This window comes from Chanos chanos, chromosome 8, assembly GCF_902362185.1.
Source record: "Chanos chanos chromosome 8, fChaCha1.1, whole genome shotgun sequence".
Classification (NCBI taxonomy): domain Eukaryota; kingdom Metazoa; phylum Chordata; class Actinopteri; order Gonorynchiformes; family Chanidae; genus Chanos; species Chanos chanos.
In genome coordinates, this window is record NC_044502.1 from 16,384,554 (window position 1) to 16,405,945 (window position 21,392).

The 21,392-nt window shown below is 40.6% G+C and overlaps 3 protein-coding genes across 3 annotated transcripts; 2 read left to right on the plus strand and 1 right to left on the minus strand.

Annotated features, from left to right (window-relative positions):
- Nucleotides 1-1,330: 1,330 nt before the first annotated feature.
- katna1 (katanin p60 (ATPase containing) subunit A 1) lies at nt 1,331-7,321 on the plus strand. The gene is made up of 10 exons (XM_030782551.1): nt 1,331-1,492; nt 1,684-1,826; nt 3,049-3,229; nt 3,587-3,702; nt 3,810-3,915; nt 4,168-4,326; nt 5,001-5,127; nt 5,600-5,731; nt 6,082-6,208; nt 7,101-7,321. Exons 1-10 carry the CDS (start codon nt 1,331-1,333, stop codon nt 7,297-7,299), a joined length of 1,452 nt encoding a protein of 483 aa, XP_030638411.1. The 3' UTR covers nt 7,300-7,321.
- A 644-nt stretch (nt 7,322-7,965) lies between these two features.
- Nucleotides 7,966-13,973, minus strand: ginm1 (glycoprotein integral membrane 1). Its single transcript, XM_030782303.1, has 9 exons — nt 13,887-13,973; nt 13,506-13,568; nt 13,291-13,390; nt 13,060-13,067; nt 12,741-12,890; nt 11,154-11,313; nt 10,589-10,800; nt 10,177-10,340; nt 7,966-9,663 (listed from the first exon to the last, which is right to left on the minus strand). Exons 1-9 carry the CDS (start codon nt 13,971-13,973, stop codon nt 9,546-9,548), a joined length of 1,062 nt encoding a protein of 353 aa, XP_030638163.1. The 3' UTR covers nt 7,966-9,545.
- A 437-nt stretch (nt 13,974-14,410) lies between these two features.
- ppil4 (peptidylprolyl isomerase (cyclophilin)-like 4) lies at nt 14,411-21,085 on the plus strand. Its single transcript, XM_030781936.1, has 13 exons — nt 14,411-14,499; nt 14,984-15,051; nt 15,267-15,331; nt 15,738-15,855; nt 15,972-16,114; nt 16,331-16,427; nt 17,211-17,327; nt 17,518-17,642; nt 17,799-17,865; nt 18,588-18,699; nt 19,304-19,400; nt 19,892-20,021; nt 20,200-21,085. The coding sequence occupies exons 1-13, from the start codon at nt 14,430-14,432 to the stop codon at nt 20,434-20,436; spliced, it is 1,446 nt and encodes a 481-aa protein (XP_030637796.1). The 5' UTR covers nt 14,411-14,429; the 3' UTR covers nt 20,437-21,085.
- The last annotated feature ends 307 nt before the right edge of the window (nt 21,086-21,392 follow it).

Genomic DNA, 21,392 nt, shown 5'->3' on the forward strand with positions numbered 1-21,392 from the left:
TGCGAAATAGTGTCAAAGCCATTTCGTGGTTAAGTAGACTAAATGTCATGTAAATGCAGAACACTGACTAGAAGGAAAGTTCACACCTAGGAAATAGTTAAAAAAGCATACCGGGAGATTACCTACTTCGAATACGTTTGAGGTTTACCTTGTTCCGGAATGTTTGAAAGTTACCATCTACTAAGTGAACAACAACAATTAAGTCAGCAGTTCGTAATGAATTATTGTCCCTGTCAAACCATATAGCGACACAGCAGTTGTGCCTCGGGTAGCTCAGCTTGGTTATTGCCAGAGCAATTACAATGCCTCAGTTTTCCCGAAATTAAATATTTAAACATTTTATTCTTGATGAGTCTTCATAATGCGCCTCTTCGTCAATGGCTTTTACTTTGGAAATTTTAGGAGTCGGCGGGTGCCACATCCGGTAGTGGACAGTTGCTTGTTATGTGTGATTTCACCAGGCTAATTTCTGATTCGTAAAGTGTTCTTTGGGCTCTTGCAAAAGGTGTAAGTAGTAGTGTAGGGCACCAGGCTTTGGACAGCCCTCAAATTTAATTTTCAGAGTACACTCGTTCTCTTCTCTGTTGTAAGTGCATGAGTGGTCTTTCTGTATTTCGTGAATGGTGCTTCATACTCTACGTCACTGCAACAGGCAAGTCCAAAACTTTTAAACTTGACCAGTGAAACAACCAACGTTAGCTAACTAAAATTAGCTTTAACTATGCTGTATTTACTAGGGTAATATTAACATAACTTTAACAGACTTTGGCCTGTGCGTTTGTCCTTACTGACATTACTGTGTTTGCCTGTTTGAGTTTAGTTATCAATGTAATGGAGTTTAAGGAAGCCCCTTTCCTGGTAGATAATAGGTATTCGCGCTATTCCAACTATGTTTTGACTCTTATCTCAGTCCAGTGCTCGTTCCTAATTTCTTGGCGAAGGAAATAGCTTGTTTGCTCTTCAGTAGTTTGTTCCCCCTATTTTACTAGGCATGATGTTGCTCCCATAATCAAATAATCCTGTTTCCAAACAGCAGCACAGCGGTTGCTTTCATCTCGCCTACCTGCACGATCTTACATCGTACGATACTGTTCAAGTTCATTGTTTAAAAGCACTAAACATAAAAATGGACGCCTTAAACAACAATATGTCTTGTCATTTAAGATAGTTGTCCAAATTTCTACACAGTAGTTTGCCGATATCTTGCTAGAAAAGCTGCAACGTCACAGGTGTCTTTTTCTGTTTTGTTTTTTTTGTTTGTTTGTTTGTTTGTTTTTGTTTTTTTTAATACGACGTTCTTGTCGTCTGCTCTCATCTCCATCCCTCTAGAATGAGTTTGTTTGAAATTAGTGAGAACGTGAAGCTCGCGCGGGAGTATGCCTTACTGGGGAACTACAGTTCTGCTGTGGTTTGCTATCAGGGAGTACTTGAGCAAATCAAGAAATACCTGTTCTCGGTTCGTGACAGTGTCTTACAGCAAAAATGGCAACAGGTAGGCTCTATATTTTTTCCTATACGTGATCCTCTTGACACACTATACCCCTATACATGTGTAGTATCAAAAAAAAATCTTGCCGGCACTGCTGCACGTGTCAAGCTGTGCAGAAAAAATAGGCCTGGGTAACTGTAATGTATGCGATTTGCCACTGTAAGGCAAGCATTGACTCGGTTCGTTTCTTGCAGGTTTGGCAAGAAATTAATGAGGAAACCAGACATGTAAGAGAAATTATGACGACTTTGGAGAGTTTTAGTATGGAAACGCCCCCTTCAAAACCAAGCAGTTTCAATCAAGATCACGACATCATGCCAGTCCAAGTAGAGCGCAGGTACAGAGCATAATACGTCATGTCTTTTCTTCAAGTCTCTTCACGTAATATTTCTGCTATCACCCGTCCAAATTTCCATAACAGTATTAAGTTCAAAAGCACTGCCTTTTTTGTTTGTTTGTTTCTTTGTTTTGTTTTGGGGGTGAGGATGGGAGTTGGAAACTCTGTCAGATATTGACTGCTCTATGCGCGTGCATAGATCCATGGATAATAATAGAAACAAACTAATATAGGATTTGACGGAACAGTTCTCACAAGGATTACATGAATCCTTTTTCCTTCAAAATGCATTGTTCATAATAGAAATGCATCCAAATCAAGAACACATGGCTCCATCCAGTACAACACATACTTGATGGTAAAAACCTTATGATTTTATGTTATTCATTTTTCCAAATTTTAAATAATATGATCTGTTCCGCAGTGAAATGCCTTGTTCCATGATTTAAGAGCACAACTACACAGAGCCTCTTTTGCTTCTCATGGGATTTCAGAATTTTGATATACGCCCTTTGGCTTTAGCTGCTAGAGAGTCGGCAATAACACTGTCCAACAGCTGGGTGAAGTTCCCTTCTGGCCTATGGTTAATCTTCTCAAAACAAGTGCGAAATGTCAGTGTGGGTTAATCCAAAAATATGCGGCATAAAAAGCCCTTACAGAAGTTCACTGCCTTGGATCCTCTGAAATGAGCCCAGTTACTTTGAAAGAGGACTTTATTATTTGATTTGTACAAGCCATCGTATCATACAGTATCCAAATAAACGCTGGCCGTTTAAAGTGCGCCTCATAAATTTCTGCCACCTCAGCAGCGGCGTGTATAATACATGCCACACAGCTTTCTGCTAATAGCGCTGAAGAATGCGCAGTGTATCCAAATCAAAAGTTTTAGATTGTTTTCTTTTTAGTGTGGTAAAGTATGTTGAGTCAGAATTGAGCCTGTAAATAGGGAGGGATTGAAGACTAAGCCTTTTGTGTAGTTGTTTTGTACAAGGATAATTTCACCAGCAAGACTCAGTCATGGGGAAAGGATTAGGGCTCGGATCACGGTAATTCCCCCCCCCCATTTTTTTTTTCTCCCCCTCCTCATGCCTTCTACTTTCTACTCAGAAGAAAAATTACATAATGAGAGTCATTTAATCTCTGTTTAAGTCTTTTTTTTTTTTTGAATCTTCATTCAGAAGTGACCTTTTCGTTTTCGCCTGCATTTTTTTTTCCTGTCCAGATCCTCTCCGTGTCCTGTCAGGAGAGCTCCAGGGCCTTACAAAGACAACAAGCCCAACACCAGGCTGAGCGCCGGGCCTCGGGCAGTCAGGCCGTCGCCCAGAGGGCCAAACGGAGACAAGGGCAAACCGCAGAGGGGCAAAGAGAAAAAAGAAAACTCTTCAAAGTCCAAAGATGACAAGGTACGACTGTTTGGAACGGGCCAGCACTCATTCGAATTCTGCATTACTACGACTGGTTGTATTAACAGCGTTGAGTCAAAAGCCCGTGTTTGATCTCTTTGACTTTTTTTTTTTTTTTTTTTTTTAAGAACATTGTTCAAACATGAGTGACTTATCACTGTAGTGATTACAATGGAACAAAGAGGGACAAAAACAGAAAGGAAAAAAAAAATGTGGTGTTGTCCAAATGCCCTCTGCTATATATTTACTCAACATTACAACTTAAGTTGCGTTACTGGTTTCTCTATCACGAGTCAATGGGACTGGCTCTTTTAAGTGGGTTAGTGGAGATGTAACGCCATACCTTTTGATTAACAGAGCAAAGCGGACGTTTCAGAGACAGAGGTGAAGAGGTTTGATAGAGGAGGGGAGGACAAAGACTTGGTGGAGACTCTAGAACGTGACATCATATCCCAAAACCCCAACGTGAAATGGTTCATCATCATCATCTATAATCTAATCCCTAATCTTAATTTCAGTTTATGTATTATATGTCTGAATTTGCTTTATGTTTACTAGAGTGTGCATTTTGGCGTTACAGGGATGACATAGCAGATTTGGAAGAAGCCAAAAAGCTTTTGAAGGAAGCTGTCGTGTTGCCCATGTGGATGCCGGAGTTCTTCAAGGGGATTAGGCGGCCATGGAAGGTATGCATGTCATGTCCCACAACAATGATAACAATGAAAAACATCAAAATGAATGCCATTTCAGTGGAAACTGTCATGTTACTAACTTAAAACAGCAACAGTTAACGAGGGAAGTATTTCATAGAAAACATGCTGCAGTCCACAGAGATTGACAGAGAGATTTTATGGAAATATTACCAAAAAAAAAAAAATCTGTAGATCAGTTCAACGTCTTAGTTTTTAATGTCCCCAACCCCAAATAATTTCTTTCAGGGAGTGCTTATGGTTGGCCCCCCGGGCACAGGGAAGACGTTGTTGGCCAAAGCTGTGGCCACTGAGTGCAGAACAACATTCTTCAACGTGTCCTCCTCCACACTCACTTCCAAATACAGAGGAGAGTCAGAGAAACTGGTTAGACTGCTGTTTGAAATGGTAAACAGACACTTATTCCCTGCTCTTCTCATACCACCGCCACTCACTAATTTTCTCACTGAATCGGCTAGTGACAGCAGGAGTCTTCTCTCTTTTTCTATCAGTTCTACGCCCGGGGTTACACAGAGTCTGACAGTCATGTGGTAGTCACCTCAGTGTCAGTGAGTGAAGTTAGCACAGGTTTCCTTGGTCACGTACAAGGCCAGTCATTCATTGTTCCACACTGTAACTTGCACACTGTTGTCAAGCAGTGCAGCGTCTTTGAACGAGGAAAGCACTATTAGCCTGATTCTGCCTGTTAACTACAGAGGTGTCTGCAGGTCAGTTATGACCTGTGTGGGAATGGGAGTGTGAAGCACAACCAGGATTCAAAACTGTAAACCAGTCATAAGACTCCAGTCGTAGGCCGTCCCTCGGCTGGATTTGTGCCAGGGGATCCCATTAGGAGCCATCCTAGTGAGTTTTGAAAAGGAAGTCAAGTCAGTGTAAACAGAAAAGCCCTACAGCTGCCAAAAGACCTGCCACACCTACTGTCCATTTTTACAGCATGTTTGGAGACGTTTACTTTTATGAGGGTGCTGTGAACGATGCGTACTTGAGGTTTAGGTAGGCTAGAACATCATGGCAGGTGTGAATGTAAGAGTGAGTCTGTGTGGTTCTGTTTCTGGTCCCAGGCCCGATTCTATGCTCCCACCACTATATTCATTGATGAGATCGATTCCATGTGCAGCCGAAGGGGAACGTCGGAGGAGCACGAAGCCAGCAGACGGGTCAAAGCAGAACTCCTGGTCCAGATGGATGGTACTGTAACTGACTTCAACTTCTTTTAAAAAGAAAACCCAACAACCCCAGGGAGAATAAATAAAGACTGTCCGCGAGTTACGATTGGAACAAGTTGTTTCAGCATGGCTGGTTTTGGTCAGTGTAGACAAACCCTTTTGACTGCTGAGGTGTTTACGCTGCCATGTGTGATGTAATGCATTTTCACTTCGACTAGAACTCATCAAATTCACATTGCATACGCACCTGTGTTAGTCACACAGTGAAACTGCACTATGATAATGCAACATAAAGTTACCAGCCAGCCTACAAGAGCAGAAAAACCCACATTTTTCTCACAGCTGTCTTGACTTTTTAACAACGTAACACAACAGGTGAAATGTAACCGTTGTCTGATCCATCTCTCAGCCATTACTTTCAGCTTAATAGTTTCTTGTGATGCTTTTCTTTATATTGTGTTTTGTCTGTGAAATACCTTTTTTTTTTTTTTAAGGCGTTGGTGGGACGTCAGAAAATGACCCCTCTAAGATGGTGATGGTTTTGGCAGCTACTAATTTCCCCTGGGACATCGACGAGGCTCTCAGACGACGGCTGGAGAAGAGAATTTACATTCCACTGCCCTCAGGTACATTATCCAGTAAACGTCACTGGGTCCACACTAGAACCGGGTCTGAGTGGGAAGGGAGTTGGGTGTCTAAGTCTACAAACATGCAACGGTGATTTAGGAAATACTAGCCTTCATCGCTAAAATTCGCTAATGGTCAAGGTCGAATAAAGGAATTGAAATCTGATTCATAAACTGTAAAGCAGTTGTACTGTTTGTTTGCTGTGTGTTTATCTTTATGAGTAAGAACTGATTCATATTCTTATGGGATTCAGTGAAATGTAGACCATCTCGTATGGCCGTGGGTTGTTAACGCTGGCTCTCTGAGAGTGTGAATAAATGACCTGTTGATGATGGTGTGTGTTGTGTAGCCAAAGGAAGGGTGGAACTCCTAAAGATTAGCCTAAAGGAGCTGGAGTTGGCTCACGATGTGGACCTGGATAAAATCGCAGAGCAAATGGAAGGATATTCTGGTGCTGACATCACTAACGTCTGCCGGTGAGTCTCTCTCTCTCTGTGTCTATCTCTCTCTCAACCTCAACCCTTTCTCTCACCCTCTCTAAGTCATTCTTCTGTTCTTTCAGACAATTCAACATTCACAGTGGTACTCACTGGCAAAGAATGTCTTTCATTCTGAAACAATAATCCCTGTATCTAGACAGCACTGTCTCTATTTACTCCGGATCCTCCTCAGAGACTCACTACTGTGTGGTGGTTTATAATGAAAGTCATTAACACACATTTAATCTGCTGTGTGTAATTGAACATTGAGATCTTGTTTTCTTTTTTTTTTTTTTTCCCTTCCCTTCAATAACTAGACTTGTTGAAAGTTGTGAAAGCTCGTCAATGTCTGCTTCGAATGGTTGTAGTGCCAATAGGAACACATTTGAACACACCGGTGAAGTTTCTGTCTAATTGGTTGTATAGAAAGAAATACAGAAAATTTCTCCATCACCAAATACATAATATCGCTAAACACTTCGGGGATATGGGATTTCTCATATAAACAGAGTGCAAAAGGTCAAACTCTAAACTGTGTGTAAGAGCAAATGATCTGAAAACAAAGGGCATTTATGAGATGGCTCACACTATCTGACAGCCTGTTCTGACAAGTAAAAATTAAGTAAAATTAAAATTATAATTGAAGCAGGTAAGAGCAGCATATATAGCTGTTTGAACTTTGCATATTTTCCATGCAGAACAAATGATCAAAGCTGGAATTGTGGTCATTTTTTAAAGATTAAATTGCTTCAAAGTTGGCCTAAAGCACAGCCCCCCTTAACTAGAAAATGGCAGTCTGTGTTTTTAGTACAAGAAAGACCTGTTAACGGAGTGTCGTGTTTTGGGATGGTTTGGTTTTTTTTCACCTCGTATATTTCTCCTACCGCAGAGACGCGTCTCTGATGGCCATGCGTCGCCGGATCGAGGGCCTGACTCCAGAGGAGATCCGAAACCTTTCCCGGGACGAGATGCATATGCCCACCACCATGGAGGACTTCGAGACGGCACTAAAGAAAGTCTCTAAATCGGTTTCCGCCGCCGATTTGGAGAAGTACGAGAAATGGATCACTGAGTTCGGCTCCTGCTGATTTGTCCAATTCGCAGTTGATACTTGAAGGCGTTTCAACAAACGAGGTTTAGTAAAATGCCTTTGTAATAGTTGCCAAGGAAAAACCGATTGTGTGCACTACAGAACCCATAAGGGCTTAATCCACTACCGCCATTATCAGCGCGGATAGAATAATTATTTTTTTTTAGCTTCTGCAGAGCGGGTGACGTGATCAACGATGTGGCAAAGTGTTTTTCCAAGACATTGTTGTGTGGCTATCTTGTCGGCTTTTGTACATGCCAGCAGCTGCCCCAGCGCAAATCCAGGTGTAAAGCTTTGGCCTGTCGTCTACCGATGTGCCTCAGGGCGTTCAAACAGACATGGCCTAGGACACAAATGTTTGACATGTTTTATATGGGATCAACTACAACAAAACCTGGTTCCTGTAGCCTTTGTCAGGTGCTTTTGTACGGTCAAAGAACTATGCAGGAAATTGGGTTTTACATATTAATGTGCCTTTAGACCTGGGTTCTACGTTTATTCCCTTTAAAGACCAAAGCAAGTGAAGGAGTTCCAGAGCCCAAATGGCTTCAGATAGACTTTAAGTAGAAAGATTTATTTGTATTTTCCTCACTCCAGGAGAAACATGCCTTAGAAACACATTTGCACTTATGCTATGGATGTGCTGAATAAATTAAGGACCATCTTTTTGCTTTTGTAGTATGTGGACATTTTATTGTTATGTGAGTTTATTTACAATCATATTATATTCACTACTAAGGACTGTGCATTCAATAAAGTTTTTAGAATTAAATTTGAGGAAATCGAGTCCAGTAATGTCCTGACTTGAATCATTTCAGAAAAACAATGTGCAAAGTGTTATATTTACAGATCTGATGTAAAAGCATGAGACAATGCAGTAATCAATGATTTATTGGACACAATACACAAATGAAATGGTGTTCAGATTTTTAACAGCATCACAGTTTTCATGCTCTGAGACTGATTCAAGGCACCACAGAAGCACCAACCAGGAACATCTGACGCTTTTTGTTAAATAGTGTTATGAGATTTTTTAAACATCGTTCTGTTCCAGTGCTGCTTACTGTGGTTGGCTGTGACTTCCAATGTCTGTTGTACAGCTACATTTCCAAACAGAATTTGTGAAACTAATGATGAGAACGAACAAACGAACCGATAGGCAAACAAACACACGGATGGCATATAATATGAAGATTCTCTGAAATGAGCACGTCGTTTTTGAAATGGCCAAAACCTCAGCCTTTTTTTTTTTTTTCCATAAGGGCCATACATTTTCAAAAAGTCAAATGCTGAGTTTTACTTGCCGTCAAAAAGCCTTTATTTTACTGTTTACTGTTTACGGTATATGTGACTTGTCACGATCCATAATCTCACACCAGAGGCCAGTTTTCAATCATTCATTTTGAAATAAGTAGGAATTATTGTACTTTTTCCTCTGGAAACCTGACTGTTTACATCAAAACACTAGTTCAGTTTGCTTGACGTACTGGGCGCCAAGCTGTAATCATAATCCAGGATTCAATTAGTGCCAGTCAAATACTTTTTTTCCCCACATTGCATTAAGTCCCATTTCAGCATGCTCCTGCCGGTGGCTTATCTCTTGAAGCTTCCACGTGTAAAACAGAGCAGCCAAAAACATAACACAGACTATCATAATGTCATAACAGGTAACAGGAAGGAGGAGTTCATTAATACTAAAACTCCATCTGAAAGCAGAAAACACCTCTCTCTGAAAGTTCAAGAACCACTCGACAACATAGGCACGATTCAGAAGCAACCACAGAATATAAACAAAACAACAAACAACTCTTGAAAACATTTTCTTCAGCTCTTCTTATCTGTGAATGAAATGTCAATTTTCTTCTCTTAGACAGAGTAACTATAACTGAATATGAAATTGAACTGTGTCCTTTTTTTCTTTTTTTTTCTTATTTTTTCCTTGTTTTTTTTTAAAGTGCTACAATGAAGAAGCCATTGGTTTCCTCTCTCCATTGACTAAATGCCTCATGCTCAAAACCAAGGGTGGGAAGACCTCCTCCTGAGGGACCACAGCGTATGCAGGGTTTTGTCTTAAGTCCTACACCGAAAATGTCTTGATTTAGCTCACTGAGGTCTTCTGAGAATCAAGGCTCAGAAGCATTGTATTTGGAAATGGACTAAATCTGTGCAGGTTTGTGACCCCCCTGGAGAAGGAATACCCACCCCCGCCCCAAAACTCCTGAACCCCATTGGTCCCCATACCCCTCAGTCTCCAGTAAGGCTTCTTTTCTCGTTCTGAGTTCCCGTCTCCATGTTCTCCACCAGGTTCAGCTTCTCCTCGTCCTCTGGCATCAGAGTGGCAGGATTCAAATGGAAGAATCCCCTACAGAAGACAGGGGAAAGGGATTTTAAACGTTTTGGTTGTGACAGTTCATGTTTGTGAACACGCATCTTTAGGGGTGTTGGCTATGAACACCTGAATGAGTGGGTTTCAGTCTATAGGCTGCTGAAGGTTGGATTCAGTGCAGGCTTTCAGACTTGTTGATCAGTATATGTGGTAGTGCTTGGCTAAAGCAGAGACGCTCAGAACACATGGATCCTATCTCAGAATGACTTGATCAATATTACAATATGAAGTCTGTCCAAAAGTATCATTAGAAACAAGATCTTTTTGTCTTCATTTTAAAAAAATTGGTGTTTATATGCCACTTTGCTGTTTCAGCCCCGCTTTCTGATGTTACTCAACTGCCCTAGGTAATTCTAAAAAGCTCAACAACAGCAAAATCATGATGAATTCTGTAATAAGTCAAAAGTCAATTATATGCATGCAGGAAGATACAGCTTTTCATGTGGCTACTGCACCACACTACCGACAGCCTGCGGAAGCAGGACTCACTTGTGTTCACACGAGGGGAAGAGAACATCCAGGATCTTGATGATGACAGCCGATCCAACCACGCCCACCACAACCACCCACATTATGAGGAAAAACAAGGGCAGGGACTCTGTACAAAACCGCCGCATGCGATCCCTCAGCCGCTCCATCCACTCACACATGGCCTACACGCAAAGACAGAGAAACACATCAATGCTCAGTGGAACTTAAAATTTAAAAAAAAAAAATTGAATCCTGAGGTGTTCTGGAACTTGTAAGTACCCACTCCAATGGAACATGAAGCATCGAAAGATTTTAAATAAGATTCTAAATATTCTAACATTCTATTGGATCCCATATAGTTCCCTCGTTTCTAACATTACATGGGTGTCCTTTCCAGTTTACTCCCCTGGTCTCTGGTTCAGTCACTCACATTGTATGAGGACTCAGACTTTCTGAGGGGTACTTCTGGGAGCAGGTAGTCTGGAGAGCCATCCTGGTCCTCTACAGAGTCGTAAAGCAGGTCTGGTTCCATGCGTAGCGGTGTTTCTGGGAGTTTGCCAGGTGCAGCGACCTCCTCTTGAGTAGTTTCAGGATGTTTCACAGGGTAGTGGCTTGTTGTATCTAGGAAATCTTGTTCTTCCACTAGGCAGATGAAGGCAGAGATAAGCACATAAAGTAACTGATTTGTTCCTTACAGTTTACTGATATAAGTTACATTGCGAACATTCACAGTTCTTAAATGGGCCTGTATGTAGTGTGCAAAATTATATGCACCTTTTGTGACTGACTCCAGACAAAAGATGTCTGCTAAATGAGAAGCAAAAATGCAATAAAACGTCCAGCTAAAATATATTTCTGTAAGCAATACAACTTTAAAGAAACAGCTTGAAATATATGCAAAAAAAAAAAACAATAGGCAGAAGGCAAAAAATCCATGCCATTCATAACAGGCTCCATTAGATGGAAGCCCCAACCCTGCAGTACAGGAGTCTTACCGTATTCGATGATGGACACGTCTGTCATTCTGATGTCACTGTCCCGAGGAATGAGTGACAGCTTGCTCTCTGACATGGGGTAGACATTAGTGATCTGAGGGTGTTCCTCCAGGTTTTGATTCACCAGAATTTTCACTTCACACACTTCTGGTTGTTGGACCTTAAATATGTAACAGAGGGAAAGAAAGAGGGAGAGAAAGAGAGAACAACAGAGCACATCTGACTTTAGAGAGAACAGTTTTTTTCATTAATTTTGGCAATATTTGCGTTAATATCACTTCTATTAATGTCTCTGTGTGTGACTGAGTTAGCACAGATAGTTTAGAGACACACTCTATTTTCTGTTGAAAATGATTTGTGCTGATAAAAAATCTGAAGCTGTGGAGGAAGCAAAGGAAAACATACAGTGTGTTGTTCTCATCTGATCATCGTCAGGGCGTCTATTCATTCTTACTCTCTCATTCTCCAACACGATTATTATTTATTCTTACCCTCTCGTTCTCCAACTTTTATTACTTATTCTTACCCTCTCATTCTCCAACACGATTATTATTCATTCTTACTCTCTCGTTCTCCAACTGTTATTACTTATTCTTACCCTCTCATTCTCCAACTCTGTTATTATTTATTCTTACCCTCTCATTCTCCAACTCTGTTATTATTTATTCTTACCCTCTCATTCTCCAACTGTTATTATTTATTCTTACCCTCTCATTCTCCAACTGTTATTACTTATTCTTACCCTCTCATTCTCCAACTCAGTTATTAATTATTCTTACTCTCTCATTCTCCAACTCAGTTATTAATTATTCTTACTCTCTCATTCTCCAACTCAGTTATTAATTATTCTTACTCTCTCGTTCTCCAACTCAGTTATGATTTATTCTTACCCTCTCATTCTCCACCTGTTATTACTTATTCTTACCCTCTCATTCTCCAACTCAGTTATTACTTATTCTTACCTTCTCATTCTCCAACTCTGTTATTATTTATTCTTACCCTCTCATTCTCCAACTCAATTATTAATTATTCTTACTCTCTCGTTCTCCAACTCAGTTATTATTTATTCTTACCCTCTCATTCTCCAACTCAGTTATTATTTATTCTTACCCTCTCATTCTCCAACTCAGTTATTATTTATTCTTACTCTCTCGTTCTCCAACTCAGTTATTATTTATTCTTACCCTCTCATTCTCCAACTCAGTTATTATTTATTCTTACCCTCTCATTCTCCAACTGTTATTACTTATTCTTACCCTCTCATTCTCCAACTCAGTTATTAATTATTCTTACTCTCTCATTCTCCAACTCAGTTATTAATTATTCTTACCCTCTCATTCTCCAACTGTTATTACTTATTCTTACCCTCTCGTTCTCCAACTCAGTTATTAATTATTCTTACTCTCTCGTTCTCCAACTCAGTTATTATTTATTCTTACCCTCTCATTCTCCAACTCAGTTATTAATTATTCTTACTCTCTCGTTCTCCAACTCAGTTATTATTTATTCTTACCCTCTCATTCTCCAACTCAGTTATTAATTATTCTTACTCTCTCATTCTCCAACTCAGTTATTATTTATTCTTACCCTCTCGTTCTCCAACTCGATGATCTCCTCGGTCAGAGCCAGGAGGAGCACGTCTTCACCAGCATCGCTCTGCAGCTCCGACTGCTCCACCATCACACGCACTGTACTGCTCACATACACCCCATAGCCAGCACTGACATTAATGCTCGGCTCCACTGCAGGAACACACAGGGTATGTGAAAGTTTTGTTACTGGTGTTACTAATGATGTGCATGAGTTGAGTTCTAGTCTATTCAGTTAAAGTGAGAAAAAAGATTAACTGTCGTTGCAGGCAAGTATACATGTTGGTGCGCGTACGATGGGGAAAAGATAAATGCACATCATTCACTAAAACTCTTGAGACTGTCTCTCTGGACTATCATATGCACAAACTACTAAGGGTGAAAGGCAGAGCTTCTCTGATGATAGAAGAGAGATGTAAGTGAGAAATGTACGACCAATCTCCCTGCAGTCATCTATGCACTAGTGCAATCTAAGATCATCAAGGTGCGCCCTATCTCTGTGGATCACTCACTACTTTACTAAAGTCTCTGTTTCGAATAGTACCCACACAGCAAAGCATCCAGAGTCAGCCTTGACACTTCTGACAGCTTCAGAGGAAAACCGTTGACAACGGTCTGGTTGTCAAGCAGAGTTATATTCAAATTTATCTGAAAGTGATGAAGCAAACAACATAATGAGCATTTGTTGCATTTTTTAAATAAGTAGCTATTGTTCACCATTATATTAAGAATCACACAAAAAAGGTCCCTTCGCCTTACTTACTTGAACATTATACGTCCGCTCGGAGTTCTCACTCACTGCTGTTGTATTGATAACAATCTTTTCCTGTGGAAGCGAGAGGCGGACATGAACACATACTTATGTCGAAAACCAGTTAAGCTATAGCGAGACTAACGACATGCAACATGTTAACAAATCGATAATTTTGTATGCTGCTACTTCATAAGTACCGCTGCCATACATTTGGAAGAACAGTGACGTTTAAGTTAATGTAATTTCAACAGTTGCATAGCTCCCCAATTAGCTTATGTAATATTAGCACAACATCTGCGTTACAAGGTTAGCTATTGTTAGTATCTGGTTAGCAACAACAGCTAGAAACCTATAGCCTAACCAGTATTTTATTAACATCAACTATCTCACCGTATTAACTTGTCTTGGTGCGGCACTGGTGCAAATTAAAGTCAACGTGAAAATGAGAGCTAGCAGCGTCGTTTGTTGCGACGCCATCTTAACAAACACTATTTGGCAACAATATTCTTCCGTTACTGTAAATGCGCAGGATAACGTCGTGTGCGTTTACTTCCAGATGCTCCACTCGCTAAACAATGTGAGTACAATCACACCACTCGCCAGGTAGCTGCATCTTCCGAAACATATGAAAGGGCTTTTTAACCAATTAATGTACGATAATCTCTTTTCGCTTTTATTCAGTATTGTATGCTTTGTAGGACGCTTTGGGCTGCCTTTATTTTTATTTTTATTTTTTTTTAAATCTGGACAGATAACTAAAGGTTCTTCTACATAAATTCAAAGCTCTGAATTGGTCTTGATTAGGTGCCCAGAGCATTGCCTGAACGGTGAGAATTACTTGACATGTTGGCCATCTCGTTGTAAGAAAGTCTTGGTTATTACCACGCAGGCGCAGTGCACCTCCCAGGTTTACAACGTGATGTTTGAACAAGAATGGCGGTGTTACTAGAAACAACACTGGGAGATATCGTGATTGATCTGTATACGGAGGAGAGACCTAAAGGTTTGACGCTTTATCCTCGTATTCCCGGGGATTTTGCTCCATGTATTGTTTCTGTGATGCACATCAGGCGTAGCTAAAGGAATGTATTTTAAATGGAGAGGGAGGCAGCTAGCTAGCTAGTTTGCTAGTTAGATACTTGGTTTAAGTTACTAATTGTCACCGATTATAACACTCACTTTCATTTATGGAAATGAAGTTAATGTTTATAGCCTTCCTTTATTCTGTGAAGGAGTTTCCCATGACATTTGATCCGTTGTTATATAGGAAGTACCTGGGATCCAGTTAAATCACATAGCTTCTTTACGCTGTGTGGTTTTGTAATAACGTTAAGTCAGAGTTCTGACAGGATTTACTATGCTGAAGTAACATCTTACAAGCGTCACATAAATTCCCTATAAAGACTTTTTGATGGGTCCAAGTATGTTAGTTGTGAGGTTAAGGATGGTGATTACTAACCTAACCTAATCCATCGTTTCTTCTGCAGCCTCCTTGAACTTCCTCAAGTTATGTAAAATCAAATACTACAATTATTGTCTCGTTCATAATGTTCAGGTAAGTGCATGTTAAACCTGCTCCAGCAGCGAAACACACTTAAGTCATTCACTTAAACCCTAGTCGTGCAGTTGCAGATTAAATAGTTTTTTGTTTGTTTATTTGTTTGTTTGGGTCCACTTGTTATGTGACAAGTGTTTTGCAGGATACCAATACTCAGATTAAATTTTCAAGCTTTATAATTTAATGTTTTTTTTTATTTTGTTTTTTTTTAGAGAGATTTCATTTTACAGACAGGGGACCCCACGGGTTCTGGTCGTGGAGGAGAGTCAGTGTTCTGGTCAGTATTATTTCACAGTGGCTGAAAATTAGAAGAAAACAGATTCTGTTTTGAATATGAGTGTGTTTGCTGCAAAGACAATATACCATTTTAATTTTATGCCCATAATGTTAAACTTCACGAGCACATATGCATATCTCGGTTAGTAGAAATATATGGCCTGTACTTAAAAAAAAAAAAAAAAAATAGATAATACCTAAATAATTAATATCTTTGAATTGTCGTGTGCTTGTTCAGTGTCTGTCTTTTCTGGTGACTGAGGCATTTGGTAAAAAATTACACTGAACCCTCAGTAATGGGTTGCTGTATTTGTGCAATATTCAGTAATGCAGAATGTGAAAGTTAAGACTATTTTGGTCAGACTGTGATGGTTGTGATTTAATGGGGGTTTTTTTTCTGTCCACAGTAAACTATATGGGGACCAGGCACGCTTCTTTGATGCTGAGAAAGTGCCCAGAATCAAACACAAAAAGAAAGGGACTGTTTCCATGGTGAACAATGGCAGTGACCAGCATGGATCTCAGGTACACTACGCCCCGCTGTGTGTTCGAGTGCGTATGCGTGTGCGCGCATGCGTGTGTGTGTTTAAATTCATTGTTCAGGTGATGATAAGCATGTTTTTATTGTTGTTTGGTTCCAGTTTCTGATAACCACAGGGGAGAACCTGGACTACTTGGATGGGGTTCACACTGTTTTCGGGGAGGTGACAGAGGGCATGGATGTCCTTGCCAAAATCAACGAGACTTTCGTGGACAAGGACTACGTTCCTTTCCAAGACATCAGGTAAGAGCGTCACAGGACCTCAGTGAGGCAGTTTTTACCCGAATACAAATGAGTTATGGTGTCACCGCTCGACACAATACTGACTTTGCTAACCAGGCTGGTTTTGACTGCTTATTTACCTTATTCTTTTTGCCTCGTCAAGAACAACAGAGAACACTAACCACTGCATACAGGCTTAAGCAATTTTCTTTGTTTGTTTTTTTCTGCGGTCCTCAGGATAAATCATACTGTGATTCTGGATGATCCTTTTGACGACCCTCCAGATCTGCCTGTTCCTGACCGCTCACCTGAGCCAACCAAGGAGCAGCTGGATGTGAGTGTCTTCTAAAATTTCCAAAATGTTTCAGTGCATTATAACAAATGTTTGTTTTTTTTTCCGATATCACTGCCTAATTGCTGCTAGGGCTGTCACTACCAACTATTTTTCTATAGATTAATCTACCGACTAGTTGAGTCGAATAGTCAATTACTCTTTCAACTATTCGACTCGACTAGTGGGTAGATTAATCTATAGAAAAATAGTTGGTAGTGGCAGCCCTGGCAGTAACTATGTGGTGTTATAGAAGAAAAACATTTGTTACAATGAACTGAAACATTTTAGAAGTTATAATGAATTGAAACGTTTTAGAAATCCAAAATGTAAATTCCTAAAAATAAAAAAATCATGCATCGGTTTGAAATGCTGCTGTCGACGCATTTTCATCGTTGATGTCATCGATTTCCTCGACTAATCACGGCAGCCTTAAATTAGTTAGTTTTCAGAAAACAGTCCTTTTTTCCCCCAGAATTTCTGTACATAACGAGAGATCAAAAAGGCCTCTTAAACTTCCTGAGTCCCGTCTCTGTCTAATAGATTAGACCACATGTTGCTTAGAGGCTAGAGGAGTAAGGAACCGGTCCAGGGTTCAGACGGTTGTGGGTTTGACTCCTGTTTGTGTGTGTGTGTGTGTGGTGATTCTGGTCTGCCCTGGAACAAGAGCCTTTTACACTTGCTTCAGAAGTTTATCACTCCTGATGAGTGAAACTGAAGTTGATCTGAATAACATGAGTGAAAACACACTGATGTCGTGCCGGCACCGTGTTTTGGATTCCGCAGAGCGGTCGTATTGGAGCGGATGAAGTGATCGACGACACAGAAGGGAAGAAGACGGAGGAGATGGAGGAGATGCTGAAGGAGAAGGATGCGAAGACTCAGGCCATTCTCCTGGAGATGGTGAGTTTGGGCAGGAGCAGAGGAAGAGGTCTAAAAAAAAAAAAAAAAAAAAAACTCTTCTCCTTGTACTGCTGGAGTCAATGTGCAACAGAAAATCCTTCTCGTGTGTGAGGATTTGTAATGAATTACAGATAATAGTAGATACTCTAAAGATTCTGTGTGTGTGTGTGTGTGTGTGTGTGTGTTTCAGGTTGGTGACCTGCCAGATGCGGACATTAGGCCTCCGGAGAACGTGCTGTTTGTGTGTAAGCTGAATCCAGTCACCACTGACGAGGATCTGGAGATCATTTTCTCCCGCTTTGGTTCCATTAAATGGTCTGAGTCTCTCCACCACACGCTGCGCTGCACGGCCTCACACGGCTGTTTACTTACAACATTCCTGAAAAAAAGGAGGAAAAAACAAATGCAGGAGAGAATATGTGCAACTGTGTCTTGGATTGAACTGGTGATGTTGTTTGTGTCTCTTTGTAGTTGTGAAATCATCAGAGATTGGAAAACTGGAGAGTCTCTGTGTTATGCCTTTATAGAGTTTGAAAAGGTTCGTCTCCACATCTATCTGACACACACACACACACACACACACACACACACACACTACTGTAAATGTCTCTTTTCTATGTGCTGGCCAGAGGAGAATGGGCTCCCCCCCTGTTGAGTCTTGGTTCCTCGCCAAGGTTTCTTCCTCCTATTCACTTCATTAAGGAGTTTTTCCTTGCCACTGTCACCTTGGGCTTACTCACTGGGGCTTTAGGCACTGATCTCTGTAAAGCTGCATTGAGACAATTTTTGATTGTAAAAAGCAGCATACAAATAAACTCAAACTTGAACACACACACACACACACACACACTTTGTTTACATACATAAATACTTTAACAGCTTCAGTTTTTTTTCTTTTCTTGGGTGGAGGTATCCCAAACCTTCCTCTGGACCTCTTAAAATGTTTACTGAGAACACCTAAGAGCAGTTCAAAGGGGCAGCCTTTACTTACTTCTAACACTAGGGGGTGCCATTTAGTCAGATTTATGTACATGCTGTTCATTGGGTAGGCTTAGCATAAACTGACAAACGACCTACTAAAAAACAAGTTAATCAGAGGCTGTAGAAATGTGCTTCTCTAACTGGTCTCTTTGTAATAGACACAAGGCGTCCATTCTTCACCAGAAAATGTAAAGCAAAATTTTGTCTTTATAAAGCAGCCGATATTGACCTCATGGTGGCTGTGTATGTGTGTGTTTATACATTTGTTTTTGGTGGCAGGTGGAAGACTGTGAGAAGGCATTCTTTAAAATGGACAATGTTCTGATCGATGACAGACGCATACATGTCGACTTCAGCCAGTCTGTGGCAAAGATCAAGTGGAAAGGCAAAGGTGATAATGAGTCACACGCTGATTTTCACTCAGACGCTGCAGTTTCCCAGCACTGAGATCATCTCCGACTGACACTCAGAGAGTCTGGAAAGCAGACAAGCATTTGGTGGGATTTATGCAATGAGTGATATGACTCACTTCCATAGTCCTGTAACTTTTTTAACTGATATGGGCTAGTCCACATGAAAACCGAACAAAAACATACAGGACGTCTCATCTAACGTGAATAACTGTCCTTTTGGAGAATGAGTTGCTCACAGATGATGAGGATTGACACATGTGTCCGAAACACTCTTATCTTTTGTCACTGAGTGTTTCCAGTTAGTTTATATTTATTTACGCATGCCTTCTTTTAATCATCTATAGATTTTGTCTTATTTCAGTAAACACGTAGAGTGTTCATTATGTGGGTTCCTGCAAGTTAGCTGGGACACATTTTTACATTTGTCATAAAATGTTTTGGGTGGAAGCATTGTTTCCTTACTTAGGAAAAATGATCTCTCCAGACTGTTTCTATGCCTTTTGCCTGTCTCTGTGTTTCATAATAACGTTGAGAAGAGAGACCAGGGTATTTACATATTTGAGTCTTGTGTTTGTTTTACAGGAGGGAAGTACACAAAGGATGACTTCAAAGCTTACGAGAAAGATCAGGAGAATAAGGCTAAACTGGCTCTGAAAGAAAAAGTCAAGCCCAAACAAGAGTATCCTTTGACTCCTAATGAAAAATCTCTGTTTGAACTTTCAAAACACTTTCATTTGTTTCACTGTGGACAGTACACTGTGGCACTCTCATAAAACACACACACACACACACACAAAGGGTTTGATTATAGTGTTAGTATAAATGAGTTGTTAAGCTTGTGCCTGGCTCATTGATTTAATGTCAGTGTATTCAAATGTGTGTAAAGAGAGATGAGGTTTTCCACCATTAATAATATTATTTTGAGTCATATGCTATACTAAGAGAGGGGTCTGTGACTCTTCAAACCTCATTCAGTCCTAACAGTGAATCTAACCATGACTTAAATGGCCAGTTTTAACAACTCGCACCAAGTCCAACCCGGGAGAAGAACAATTATCAGTGAAGTTTGGCCCCAACCAGGCTTAATCTGTGTCTAGGAAACTGCTTTTGATTGAATGGTTATTTGCCCATTTTGTGTGGTGTTTTTGCCCGTAACATTACCCAATAAAGCTCCAGGTACGACCTGCTGCTGGATGAAGAGGATGAAGGAGTTAGCCATCGAAATGCTGAGAAGAAACAGAAGGAAAAACGACATCATTACTCAGATGACGAGGATGGACGGAAGTCAAAGAAATCAAAGGTTTATCAGTATTCAGAAATGATCGGAGCACTTTGTTGTGTGACTCACACAGACTTTATGTGGCTTGGCTATGTAACAACCACATTTGTGCATTTATTTGTTTTTCCTCAGCATTTTCCACTAGTTGCTGACATGGCAAAATCCTCTCTCTCTCTCTCTCTCTCTCTCTCTCACTCAGGATGGTGATGACGGTCGGAGAGAGAAGAAAATGGGCCGACAACGATCTCGCTCCAGAGATCGCGAACGTGATAGAGATCGAGAGCGGGATCGGGATCGGGATCGAGACAGCCACCACAGCAAACACAGCAAGTCATCACGTGACAAACATCGAGACAGAGGTCACGGCAGAAGAGACAGGAGCCGAAGTCCGAGCCCAAAGAAATCCAGAGACAAGGACCGTAGCCGACACCACTGACGCGACTCACCGATGACACGTACAGCCACTGTAACCATTCATAAAGCCTTCATAAACCTGATATAAGAACTGCCAGTAACATCTGGTAGTAACTTAATAAGCACTCAGAAGCATTAGTGTTCAGAAGGGGTGTGCGAGTATTTGTGTGTGTGTGTGTGTGGGGGTTTTTTTTTTTTTTCTTCTTCTTTTTTTTCTGACACGTGTCTCGTTGTACCTGGTCTGAGTAATTTTGGTTTAATGTGCTTTCAAGCTTAAACCAAACTCTCAGAGAATTATGTCACTTTCATGAGGCTCTGTGATTGGTTAGGTATCACCATGCTGGGTGTTAATGATTGGCTCATGGCCTTCTGTGGCCCTCATGTCACACACACACACACACACACACTCACCCAGTGTGTTGCAGTGACCCCTTCTGTGGATCTCAATCTGAACAGCAGTGTCATGAGTGAAAACCTCAAAGGAGTGTTCTCTCTGCAGTAAAACAAATAACAGAGAGAGGGAGAAAACTGCATAAAGGGATGAAGATTAAGGAATATAATCTGCTGGATTTTAAACACTTCTTTGAATTGGATTTCTCATGTTTATCCCTCTGTGCTTTTTAAAGTAAAATTTCCCCCAATCTGAATGTGAAAACCATGTTGAATTTTTGTGTTTTTTTTCCAATGATGCCCAAAAATAAAAGAAACACAGATGAGTTAAATTGAACACACGAGTCATTATTTCTACTGTGTGAGTAATTTTTTTGACTGTTAAAAGGACATGACCTGTGTCATGTGTAGACTGGCTTTGGCCAGTGCACTCACTGGACCAAGTTGACATAACTGATTTTAGAAAAGCTGTCATGTTATACCACGAGAATATGGGGGAAAATATAAAATCCCAAGTATATAGAGTATGAAGCCAAGAAAGCCCATACAGGCAAAACATGAGCCCTGAGAAGAATCTTTAATATTATC